Raw genomic sequence first — 13,413 nt, 5'->3', positions numbered from 1 at the left:
GGGGGCTTATATCATACCATTCTGATTACCAGCCATTTTCAACCATTCACACCAAGTTCGGTGCTCCAAGATGTGGGACAGGATTTTTTTTCCAGTCAGCTAGATATTGCCATATTTTTGGGAGTGCAATGTGTTTTTAAGAAGTTTTTATTGTATGTTTTATTGGTTATTATATGACTCTTCTTTTTTGTAAACTGTCACGAGCCAGTTCTCTAGGAACATGTGGTATAGAAGTTTAAACATAAAATAAATAAATAAAACAAAAATGCAAGAAAATGATTACTTCTCCAGACAAGAAACTATCACAGCAGATTATATCCCTGTACTTGATACACACTGAGAATTTCAACACAAAATACAATTCCAGGTGAATTTACCTGAATCAGCCTCCCACAGTTAAATAAAAGACAAGCTCCTAATAACCTCAATTTTTCATTGAAATTTATCTCAATAACTGTGCCACGCATCTCTGCACCTGTGCAGTAGCCATCTGTTTTATGGAGACACTAGGGGCAAAGCCCATTGTCTCCAAGAATACAACGGGTGCTAGAGCTTGGCAGTGGGAAGAGGAAGGGGAGGAGTTGTCCAGTCTGTAAGGGCATGGGGTTGAAAGTGTGTGTTGTGTGGGAGGTTGTGGTGGCATTGTGGCAAATGAGGGTATAGGTGTGGAGATATGGGTGTTAATAACCTGTGGTGTGGAATGTTCATTGAGTGTGGGAGAGGACTGACCTTTGGGAATTTTGGCATAGTGGTTACAGATGAGCTTTCCAGAGCCATGTCCTCAGATATGTGAAGGGAAAATCGGACTGGAGACTCTTCTTAGGGGAAGATTACATGGCAACCAATTCCTCCCAGTTCTGCATCATTTCCCTTCTTGTGTGAATTAGGCCACATTCACCGAAATGCCCCTCTGCCCTAATACACATGGGGTAGTCACAGTACACAGGTGTCCACCCTGTTCCTTCTGTCTCCCATGTTTTCACTGTTGGTAAAATGTTATGTGCCCACATGCTTCTTTCATGGTTGCTCCTTAGAAGAACGGATTTTTGTACCCTATTGCTTACTACCCAAAGGAGTCACAAAGCAGTTTACAAACACCTTTTCCATTTGTCTCTCCACAATAGTCAACCTGTGAAGTATGTGGGGTTGTGAGAGATCTGAGAGAACTGGGAATGGGCCGCAGTGACCCAGCAGGCCTCAAGTGTCTCAAAGCATTTTCCAATTGTCTTCCCTTTCTCTCCCCATAGCAGACTCCACATGAGGGAGGTGGGGTAGCGAGCTTCACAGGGAAGCTGGCAACCCTAAGAGGAAGACTCTCTGTGCACAGCAGTCTTGACCTTAGTAAGGTTTTTTATACTGTTTTTTTTTTTGCCAGGCCAATAAGTTATTTCAGTTACTATGAGTCTCCAGACATTTACTTGTTCTCTATTTACAGTTTAAGGCTGTAAATATTTATTTAGATCTTCCTGCACTTTCCAGACTCACAGGACTGATGCTGTCTGCGCCCCAGAATACAAACAGTTGCTGGTAAGGGCTGGCCATAACCCATAGGCCAGGAGGGACACTCCTGCACCACTCCCTACCAACTGCAGGCCAAAATGGCTCATTTGAAGGCTGGACTCTGAGGCATTGTACGATTTTGAAGTCCCACCTCCAAACCTCCAGGAATATTTCCAACCCAGGGGTAGCCAACCTACAGGTGTGGCCTGGAGAGCTCCTGGAATTAAGGCTCACCTGCAGAGTATAAAGATCAGCTCCCCAGGCAGAAAGGGCTACTTTGGACAGGGTTGTGGTAGAGAAGAAACATTTAAGGCTTCCCACACAGGTTGTTGTTGAATTAAAAGACTTGAAGCCTACTGCACAAGGTTGTTATGCAGATGAAACAGGAGACAAAAGAGCCAGTTTCCTCTGCAGAATAACGCTGTGCAGTGGCCTCAAATCTGCAGAGAGTTGCAAAGAAGACAGACACATGGCTTGGCTGTGTCTAACCTCCGGGCAGAGCAGTATTTTAAGTGAGATGGGGCTTTTTTGTGGCCTCCCTGTCAGCCAACTGTTTGACAGAAGGGGATAGTCCCCCCCACCCTCAAAAGGAATGCCCTCAAACTCCCCTGCATTGCTCTTGGAAAAGCCTCCTTCCCTCAGTCAGGGGCTGTTAAAGGCTTCCTCGCAGCAGGCCTGAAGGGGGGGAGGGGGAGCACTCTGCAGCCTCCAGCCAGCTCTGTCAGGGTTCTGAGGCAATTTGCAGTTGGACTTGACAGTTAGGACAGCCTCGGGGCAAAAAGGGCTGGCACAGCTTCTGTTCTCATCCCCCTTGGTAGCCCTGCTGACCTCCTCTCCCTGCGGTGGTCAGGAGCAGACTGGCAGCCAGACTGGGCTGGGTGAATGGAATTTTGGTCTGTCCTGGTGAGGGGCCAATAGGAAGGCGCTTTGTGCGCCTCCCCATTGCCTGCTTGGCCCTGGATGGATACTCGAAGGGCCCTCTGAGTTTTTATCCTGGACAGGGCCCGCCCTAACTCCTCCTCAGGTGGCCTCACCCTTTTATTTAACCACAGGAGCGGTTAAAGATTGTACTTTGGCAATATGATATAAATAACAAAAGTGACTAAAACCTCTCAATTATCAGAGAAAGAACACCTATCCTCTGGAATCATGCTTGAGTCATGAAAGTGACCTACTTGTCAAACGGAATCATTTCTATTTTGTCTGCATTTTCAAAATCTGCAGTTCAGTAAATACTGGGTGGAGGTCTGAAAAGTGACCAACACTTCCTTTTTCCGCAGAGCAATCAGTGGTATCTGTTCATTAAGTGATTGAAAGAAGTGATGAGACACTTAACAATAGCAATCAAATATCAATGACACATAGAGATGTCAAATTACTGCATCTCAGTTCAAAGACTGTTTTTTTCTTTGAACTGTGTGCCTTTTCACAATTGAAGGAATCAGTGACACACAAGTGGGGAGGGCAAATCAAAAAATGTAAAAATAAAACAGAGGAGAGGGGCTCTTGAGGGGGCTCTTGTAAGGGGCTCTTGAGTCTTTATTAAAGGTGTGAAATTCAGCTTAGCCAAGCCAAAAAAACAACCCTGAATCAGTGAGGATTTGAGCGGGGGAAGGGTTGGCATCTCCAAATCTGAACCAGAATTCTCCCATTTGATTTAGGATCTGAAACACAGCACAGCCCAAGGAATCAGCTATTTGTTGGACTATAGTGGGGGCAGTTCCAGCCAATCCTCCCTGCACAGTCCAATCCACAAAGAGGCTTCTCTCCATGGGTCAGCTGTTTCCTAGGCTGTGGGGGAAGGGGCAATTCAAATTAGGGCCCCTGGCAGACCTCTGAGCCAATACCAATATTGTGATTCAAGTATATCAGCATATACCAGTTTTTTTTTTGGGGGGGGGGGGTCTCCTCTAGTCTCCACTGTGGGCAAAGAGGGGGTAAAAAGGAAATAATAAATATAGGTAAAGATAGAGAATAGTTACAAGGTGTGTAGTGAGTGAGAATGAGGCAGTGAAAAGGGAAATATGGGAGTTGCCAGGAGGAAGAAAATAGGAAATAGAGTGAGGTATCACCCACAAGTCCTTGCAGGTTCTTTGCCATGCAACTGGGCCTAGCCTGGCATTCAGCACCATGCAACTGGACCTGGTACTACAAAACTGGGCCATAGTTTTCCAGGGTAGAGGCTGCTGGGGAAAAGAAGTGAAAGCCAAAGATGCCGAGTCAGATAAATGTAAGTTGGATGATACATGAGAAGGAGGGAATGAACCAGGGAAAGAGGAGAGTTTACAAGGGCTTTTGAAGAACAGAATGTGGTGAAGGAGAAAATGGAAATATATCCTCCAAATCCTTCCAGGTCCCCAACTTATAAATAGTATTAACAGTAACAATATAGGAACAATGCTGCTGTTCAAACTAAATATCTATCAGATCCAGTATTCTATTTCTAGCAGCAAGTCTTGTTCTGCCTACATTGGCCTTCAATTTGCTTTGGGGATCTGCCTGCCTGCCTATCCAATATACCACCCCTCACTGTGACATCTCAGGGTGATGTTGATTCTACAATTCAAGATGCTAGTATTGACTTTTAAAGCCCAGTATAGCTTGGGACCAAAATACCTAAAGGACTGTCTTATTCCATATGAACCTACCCAATCACTACAGTCATCCTAAGAGGCCCTGCTTTGGTTGCCCCCAACAGGCAGATTTATCTGTCTCCGTCTATTGGTATCTTACACCAGCAGGTGAAGACCTTTTTGATTCATCTGGCATTCCTCTAATAATGGCTACTGGACATCCATTTTGTATTGTTTATGTAGTTTAGTTGAATTTCATATTTTACTGGTATTTTAATTGTTTAAAGTTTTTTTTTCTATGTTTGCTGCTTTGTGGACACCAATTAGGTGGAAAGGTGTAATTAAAATGTTCTAAATAAATAACATATTCTTCAAAAGGTGTGTATGCCACTTTGAAGCATGTATTCAAAGCAGCTTATAGCAACAGGCAGAAATGTCATATCATAATTATTATAAAGATTACAGTGTTTTCAGCTGGTCCTGGAAGCACCACAGGAATACCCAATGAAGTCAACAAAATAAAGTTGAAATTCTTCGAATATTTAATATATTGTACTATTTTGCTTCATGCAACTCTATTTATCATGATCACCTAGGAAAAGCTCTTCTCTTTTTTTCAACTGACAAAATATTTTCCTGTTATAACATTTATGGAAACTGTAGAACATATCTTTAAAAGGACTTACCTGTACACTGGCCTCCATTTGTTGGATCCCCGTAGTACCCTGGCATGCATGTCTCACACTGTTTTCCTGTAGTCAAGTTTTTGCACTGATCACAAACATTACCGTTAACACAAGTGCTGTGTCCATTACACTGACAAGCTGGAATACAAAAGACATTAGAAATATAATATAGTTATTTTGTAGAATGAGTAGAAAACAATAAAGAATGATTCCAGGGTATTACAGAATCACACAGAACATCGTGGTTTAGTTAAATGAATAGGAATCAACTTGAAACTGGCTGGCTGAGAGCTGTAAATAATACATTTTGGCTGTGTCGTTGCCTGTGCCGTGTAGGCTGATTTATTGAAGAAATGTATTCTCATACCAACTGAGTACAGAAGCTTTACCTCCACTACTGGAAGGAATAAAAGCACAAGATTCTGAGGGGTTATAAAGGTAACAAGAAAGACAGGATTATTCAAGATGGATTCCAGTGGGTAGCCATGTTGTTCTGAAGTAGCAGAACAAAACTAGAAGTCCAAAGGAACCTTTAAGACCAACAAAGCTGAATAAAACTGGAATAAAACTTTGTTGGTCTTAAAGGTGACTTTGGACTCAAAAAGGATTATTCAAAGGACAGGTTGGTATCAGATGAGTGCCATCATTCCAGCAGGAGTGAGATTTGCTTGGAATTCTTGCTTGAAGAACACAAGAATCCTATATTTTCTTCAGTTCCTACTCAGCCACATCTTATTAAAGGGTTCTGACATGGATGTTACCATGTATCTAAGCCCAGGTGCAATGAATATCTGAGAATAGAGAGGATGTCTAACTAAACACAGAAGTCAAGGATATAGTTCCACAATGGGTGTATTGGCTAAGGGCCAACAGATATTCATATTGCGATTCAGATTTTTTTCATATTCCTCATTATGACAAGAAGTATCAAGAATGAATTCACATCATTTAATGTATTTTAAAAAATACATCTGTGATGATTATGGTAGCAGGCTGAGCAGGCCCACAGCCAGAAATGTTTGGGAGGGGAAAACATTTTTGTTTAGGTGGCAGTGGAGGCACCAAAAGTTGCAGCAGCTGCAAGGACTCTGTATGTGTTTGGGAGTGCATTTTTATATGAGAATAGCATAGCAAGAGCCAAAGTTATACATTTTTTGACATATTGACTTCAGAACAAAGGAAGAATCAATGTAAATTACCTACCCACGCACACACACACCATTTTTATGGAAACAGACATGTCTTTCTTTTAATGCTGAGTTCTTTGGCAATCTACTTCTTAACCTACTGCTCCAATGCAGGGTTGCCAAATGATCATGAAACAGAGTTCATTTTTCTCTTCTATCTTTAACAGCAGTTTGATTTGGTGCTTCTGTCTTCTACCAGGGTGCTTATTATTCACTTTAAAATAAGATTTATTCCCTAAGACTCCCCAAATCCTTCATAAAAGCCAAATAACAATTCTGGCTAAACTGATCTTGCTATACAGAGCCAAATATTCCCTGCTTGAGAAGAAAAATTTTTCCTCCACTTTCTAAACCGAGTCTTGCTAACTCCCCCCCCCCACACACACACACACACACATCCAGTGAAGTTCCATGGGCACTGATTATCACTTGACTTTACCTAAAATCACACAAACTAGTTCGTAGACCTGGAGTAGAGGTCCGACATTTGGAGATAATTGCCACAATATCAATATAGTTAACTTTGTATAGTGTCTGAAGTGACCAGATAATTAGTTAGCAAAACAGGGTTGCCTCTTGTCCCACCATGCTGATCTCGCTCTTTTACACTGCTCCAGATAGACAAATGCTCTATCTCAACCTACCCCGCAAGGCTGTAGTGTGGATGGTGCTCCCCTGACCAAGCTGCTTGCCCTGCCGCGACCCCTGTGAAAGGGCTGTCCCGAAATTGGGAACCACTGCCATAAGTGAACCAAAAATTGAGGTGTATCTCTTGCCAGGAGACTAGTACAAAAAAACTAAATAGATACCTAGAGCAGTGGTCCTCAATCTTGGGGTTGCAACCCCACTTGGGGTCGCTTGGCCCCTTTCGCAGGGTTGTCGTGGCAGCAGCAGTGGGCAGTGGTGGCATGTAAAGGTGGATGGTGGCAGCGGGCAGAGGCAGAGGAGCCATGGCAATGGCTACCTCCATGCTGTCTTGTTATGTGCATGCACGTGCATGCTCACGACGCACACGCAAACACACTGTCACCACCACACCAGCTGCCACCAAAGTTGGGTTTGCGGCAAAGAAAAGGTTGAGAACTGCTGATCTAGGGTTTCTTAAGTGTGTGGCCAGTTAGTAGCCTGGTCCTGAAACCAACATGTCCCTAAGAAGACAACCCAAGAGAATGGTAGCATGTCCAGGTTATTCCTCCAAAATGACTACTAGTGATCATTAATGAGGACGATGACTTACAGTCAATATGTCAATTTATAAGCTGAATTATTTTTGGAAAAGCCAAGACAATTAAAAATGTTGTTTTCTCACTGAACAGCACACATGGTAGTTGAAGCGCTTTTCAGCCACTTTCATGCTGTTGGTGGGCATAGATGAAAAACTGAAAGGCGATTCCCATTGCACTTGTGCCCAGGTGAAAAAGAAAAAGGCATTTTTAAATGTGCTTGTATCAGGTTTCTGACAAGATTGATGACCATGCAGCAAGAATGATTTACAATTACATTCCAGCCTTCCTGTGCTTAACAATGCATATGTGATTTCAGTCTTATCTGGTATACCCAAGGGCAAAGGAGTATATTAGCATATAAGGCCAGCTGATTGTTGACGGATTTCTCTGATGAGATTTTAGCCCTGGCAGCACAATGATGAGCAGCTAGACATCAAAAAATGACGCTGTGGCAGTGCCAGAGGAGGTGGATTACAGAGTAGTAGCAATCTGAAGAACAGGTGAGTCAGAAAAGACTACTGAGCACAAGATATGAGTATGTGGTTTGTTATTCAGACATCATGATCACCACGTAACTTTTATGATTAGTGGCATGAAAAAAATGTGCATGCACATGAAAACTTATACTTTCAATAAAACTTTATGGGTCTTAAAGGTATCTCTGGACTCAAATTTTGTATTCTGTCTCCCCGAGAGCTTTGGGTTTGCAATTCAGTAGCAAGTATTTATGCTATGCTGGGGAGGGCCTCATAGTGATGTCGTAGATAATTCATAAACTTTAGGGTAAATTTCTAAAATCTAGATTTGGGGACTACAAGTAGAGTCTATGCAAGCATTCCAGAGGCTCAACAACTTTTTTCAAAAGCCCAGTGGCAAGCCTTCCTAATGTAAGTCATCATCATTTCTAGAGACTCTTCACCCCAATGCAAGCAGACAAAACTGACTTCTGCCTCTTTTGAAGGATGGACATTCAGCATTCTGCCAACTCCCATAGTTACTCAGATTCCAGATCAACAGCCATAAAACACACCAACTGGTTGCTGATAACCAATCATCCAGCTTTAGTTGGTGGAGTGCCACAAAAGTACAATCTTGGCACAAAAGGTTTTATGTGATACTGCTATTTTTCTAAATCTGTTTCTAACCCTGTTTTCTTTGGACCTTTCCTATTCCTCTCCATCTAGCTTTTGTCTAGAAATTACTAACCAATGTGGAAAGTTTTAGCTCACTCCAGCACACAGTCTATTCCAAGGGGTAAGATTAATTAGAACTTGAGTCAAGTCATATTGAATTAAAGTACTATATAATCAGCAAGCCTTCAAGATCTGACCTCATTCGAGAATTGCATTCTTGGGGATCTGCTTTTCCTGCACAGTTTTTTCCCCTTGCTGCTGAAGGAACAAGATGAAATGTAAAATGAGCTGCTGGAAATTGGGTTAACATTAGATTAATTTGTCACTTTGTATTAGAAAAAAATGTATAGGAACTGTCCAGAGTGTGTTGCTAAAGGTTTCAATGACCAAGCTTAAAAGTTTTCACTTCAACTGTAGAGTATCAAATACTGCCTATCACAGTCTTCAGGGTCACAGGGATCACATTATCCCTATAAAATTATGGCAACCATTTTTTACCATAGGTAATCAGTGGGTCATTCATGCTGCATCTAGTTATCCCATTCCATACTCTTCTATTCAATGATTAAAAGCACACTGAAATTCAAATTGCCACTTTCCCATTTTAATTCTGGGTTCAGAGACAATTTTCATTCCCATATCAAATAAACATGAGATGGGGCAACTTCTACTGGGAAGGGTAAAACAGAAGACACTGAAGGGGAGCATCAACTCAGATTCAACAAGCTTCGTATGGACTAGTCACAAGACAATGGCCCATTATGCACGGCCGCCGAAACGGCGATTTCGGGTCACGTGGAAAACGCGGAGGGGGAAGACGCGAAGCACACTGGTTATGCACGGGGCGGGGCGCGACAGCGGCAAAACCCAGAGTAACCGATTATGCCTGCGGCGATCCCGGCACCGCTTCTGGTTGCGCCCCGGTCACCCGGAAGCTGCACTTTCTTCCGTGTTTCACTGACGCGGCTTTTTCGGCGGCATGCACTGAAGCTGCGGCCGGTTGCAGCCGGCTCCATGCGTTATCGGTGATTTTAGTCACCGCCATTCCACCCCGAATGTGCGTTATTCCCCCCGTGCATAATGGGTCAACGAGGCGAGGGTTTATCTATTTATGTGGTACTTTGTTTTTTCCAGCCAGCTTTCAGTAGTCTTGTCAGCGCATTCTCTCCAGCATTGGCAAGGCAACTCGAGGCAGAAAGGAATTACTGGGGTAATGACTGGTCTTGGGAATTGACTCTGCACTGTTTCATGATTGAGGACAGAGGTGTTTCCCTAATCTGACTGCATCAGATTAACTAATTAAAATCTTATGGATCACAACAAGAAGGCAATAATATAGATATCAGAATATTTATAAGAAGCTATTTCAAAGCAACTTCTTAAGGTTTATCATCTTAAAGAGATCTATAATTTGGAATTTCTTTGGGTCTGTCACCATCTACAATGCCATGGTTTAACAGTTTGGTGATGGCTTATATAGTCATTTCAGTACACCACTGTGTGTAATGTTCTTAGGCATAAAATGGCTGTAACAACAGAGCTGAAAGCACTGCCTGCTGAGAGATGTAGAACAGGGAACATCAAGAAGGGAGAAAATTTGGCTTAGGATTAAGATGTTTTATTGAGTAAAGCAGCAGTTGTTAGGACTGATTTAATATCTACAATAAATCTAGTTTTGAAATTTAAACTGTATTTTTTTTTACTTTACACAATAGTATTGGGGCGCTGAAAAATAAAGTGCTTCTGCCTCTGAGAATGGGAGCCAAAGTCCTGAGTTGAATCAGGCAGACTTTTGTGGCTTGGGTGCCGTCAATATGCAGATAACACCTAGCTCTACCTCCTGATGGATGGCCCTCAGATTCACATCTAGACAATTCTGCCAGATGCCTGGAAGCAATGACGATGTTGATTAAGAAGAGTCATCTGAAAAACAATTCTTCAAAGACATAGGTACCGTGGTTAGGTCAGAAAGGACCAAGTGAGAAAGTATGCTTACCATGCCTGGACAGAGTGTGGCTGCAGTCACATACTTAGCCAGAAGTCACAAAGTAGCACAGCTGGCTTTTTACCATCTCTGCCAAGCATCCCAGAACACCAAGGCACAATTATCCACTTGACAGTCACCTCTAGATTGGACTTCCGTAACTCGCTATACCCAGGCCTGCGCTTATCCCTTGTTCCAAAACTGCTACTAGTCCAGAATGCAGCTGTCAGAGCCTTCACAGGAACACCTTGGGAGGCCCATATTCAGCCTGTGCTTCAGCAGCTGCACTGGCTTCCAGTTGAATCCCAGATCAAGTTTAAGGTTCTGGGACTTACTTATAAAGCCATTTGTTTATCTGAGAGAGTGCCTCTCTACTTATACTACCCAAAGAATTCTTCATTCTTCAAATGCCAACCACTTGGTAATCCCTGACCCCAAGGAAGTAAATCTGGCCCCTATATTTTCTGTCCTGGGCGTATTCTGCATTCCCCAATAAAAACTGTTTTAAATTGCAAAGTTTTAAATTTAAACATTTTAAATTGACTCCGCTGTATTTTTAAATTATTGTGGTTCTGCATTCTGCAAGAAATTTTCGAATACAACATCCCAAGCAGTTCTACATCACAGAAAATCTGAGTCGTTGTATCTTCCTAGCCCCTCTCAATGGTGTTGCCATGGTTTCTCATTAGTTTTAGTACATCCCCCAATGTTGCCATCTTCAGCTCCCACCCCTCCCTCGCCCTGGTGACCATCCCTTGTGGTTCTCCCAGAGGCTGTCATTCCACTCTGTTCACTGCCATTCCAGAGTAGTTTATCTGAGTGTAATAGATAATCCATTCCATGTTTTCTTTGCAACTGTTTTCCTACTATAATACATTTCAATGGAGCCCATGCAAGTCACTTGGCATTCTTGCTGCCCTTTATTTCCAGGGCCTTCCAGCATCTCCCATGGTTTCCAGTGGGCATTCTTGTCATTCAAGACACAGTCACCTTGTGAGTAAGGCACCTTTCTAGATCAGTGAAAACACAAATCCCCCCTCCAGCAGGCAGGATGTATCAGGAAGTTTAAGGACACCTTATTGCCAAAGCACTGGGAGGGATACAGCAAACCAAGAACAAATCCCCCCCCCCCCGGCCTTCCTAGGACAATGAGAGGTGTTGAATGCTGTTGCAGATCCACTGTGTTTCCCATAGTTTTCAGTGGGCATTCTTGACCCAGCACAAGGGAGGGAGCAGGTTTTGTCCCTTTAAATTTTGAGTTTGTCTGCTCTGCAGCTGTGCCCTGTGCCTTCCCTCCCCCCCACACACCTTTTAAAATTGTGGCTATACTCTATGCCTTCTCTTGCCTCACCCTTTGAATTTGCGTTTGGGGGGCTTGCCCCCCCCCCCGTCACTGATCAGAAGCATAGCTTTGTAGTCAGGAGCGTTCCTCTGCCATAAATACCACAAGGTAATTTCTACTAATTTATATACGGTTTGGTTGCCAGGGCAAATGGCATGTTCATGTGATCGCTGACAAAGACAGCTCCCATTGGTAGATGAAGGACTGTGAGCAGAAAGGGGGAAGAGACCAAAAACATGCTGACATCTCTGCATTACAAAAGAAGTGTTTTTTTGCACTGTGACACCGAAAAAAAAACGGTGTTTACCCTCTTTCAGAAACAATGCTTAAAAGACACGCTGTAAGCAAAAAGACACTGTTGACCATTCAGAGCAAAATCGGTTTTGTGGAGTAAATTAACTCTCCTGTGCAGAGATCTGAAAAACAATGATGTTTTTTAGTGAGTTTTTATCAGCTTTTCCATTGTGCAAAAGAGGCCCTGGCCCCCACCTGGTGGAATGAACTCCAGGCCCTGACAGAACTAGTGCAGTCCCGAAGGGCCTGTAAGACCAAGCTCTTCCACCAGGCTTTTGGTTGGGGCCAGTGAATAGCATCTAACTGCTCCCCTATCAAAACCACCTCTGGATTGAAATCTAATTCTAAGACAGCTGAGCAATATAATTTTCTGCTGATGTTAAACTGTTATGTTAAACAATCTGAATTTTTTCTAGTTTAAACCTTTTTTATTGTACACTTTTAATTAGTATTGTTATGTTTACATGTTGTACTCCGCCATGAGCCAGTCCACTGAAATAAATCTATAATTACCTCATCAGATACAGCCATTTCTTATCATATCTGAACTCTCATGCTTGAAGAAGCTGAGAGCCTGGGGGGAAAAGCTAGCTTGGATTCTGATGGACTAAAGAGATGGATTATGATATGCTTATATTGCAATGAATAGCAATGTAGAGAATGCTTGAGCTACAGCCTTTTACTCTGGGACTTTAAGATTGTGCTATCTAATGTAGGTTTGAAATGTATTAGATAAGCTAGATTTCCTTGTTTTCCTTTGTGTGGTGTGTGGAGTCGTGTGTTGCATAGATATAAAACGATTTTTAATATTATTTAAATAAACCCCCTATATTTTACGAGGATTGGGAACCACAGGGTTCAGTCTTGGAAACTTTGACATCCACTTCTTCTCATTTAGATCCAATGATTCCTATTATAATACCATGCTATGATAACACCAGTAAAGAAGAGGCAACAAGTAATCAATAGCTATTACCCATTCCAGTTCCCTTCATCCTAATAGTTGTGGTATTTGTGATGAAATAATACTCCTTCCTTCTTCTAGGGAGGGAAGTGAAATCAAACTTGCTGTAATTGAAGGTAGTTATCCATCAGAAGGCTGCTTTTATTGGTTTTATAGGAAGACAGTTCAATTGGTTTGAACTGCTTGTTTTCATGGACTGTATACTTATATCACCAAAGATTCTTGGAATAAGTTCAAGGACAATTTATGAATTAAAGAATGACATAATTAAAGATGGACAAGGATCTCCAGAATATTAACAATGATTATACTTGGTCATGGGAATTCACCAGTGCAGATGCTGTAGCAAGATGAGATTGTAAACTGAAGATGTTTAATCACTTGAAAGCCAGTAGCAGTGTTGACTGTGAGTATATCAAAATATGAAGTTCTAATCACATATCTTATAAATTTTGCAGTGCTGTACCCAGCAGAGGTACCGGTAACATCCCAGTCATATATTAAAACCTATTGTAATGGGAATT

The 13,413-nt window shown here is 42.3% G+C and overlaps 1 protein-coding gene across 3 annotated transcripts in view; it reads right to left on the bottom strand.

Annotated features, from left to right (window-relative positions):
• The window catches only part of ATRNL1 (attractin like 1), a 627,115-nt gene that overhangs the window by 453,479 nt on the left and 160,223 nt on the right, over positions 1-13,413 (bottom strand). For all 3 annotated transcript variants that reach the window (XM_077349871.1, XM_077349872.1, XM_077349870.1), the window contains exon 19: positions 4,760-4,897. In XM_077349871.1, coding sequence (XP_077205986.1) covers positions 4,760-4,897 — 138 coding nt within the window. The remainder of the gene's footprint in view (positions 1-4,759; positions 4,898-13,413) is intronic.

Source organism: Paroedura picta, chromosome 8 (genome assembly GCF_049243985.1).
Source record: "Paroedura picta isolate Pp20150507F chromosome 8, Ppicta_v3.0, whole genome shotgun sequence".
Classification (NCBI taxonomy): Eukaryota; Metazoa; Chordata; class Lepidosauria; order Squamata; family Gekkonidae; genus Paroedura; species Paroedura picta.
The sequence above is the reverse complement of the archived record's forward strand: the minus strand, read 5'-3'. Positions and strand labels throughout refer to the sequence as shown.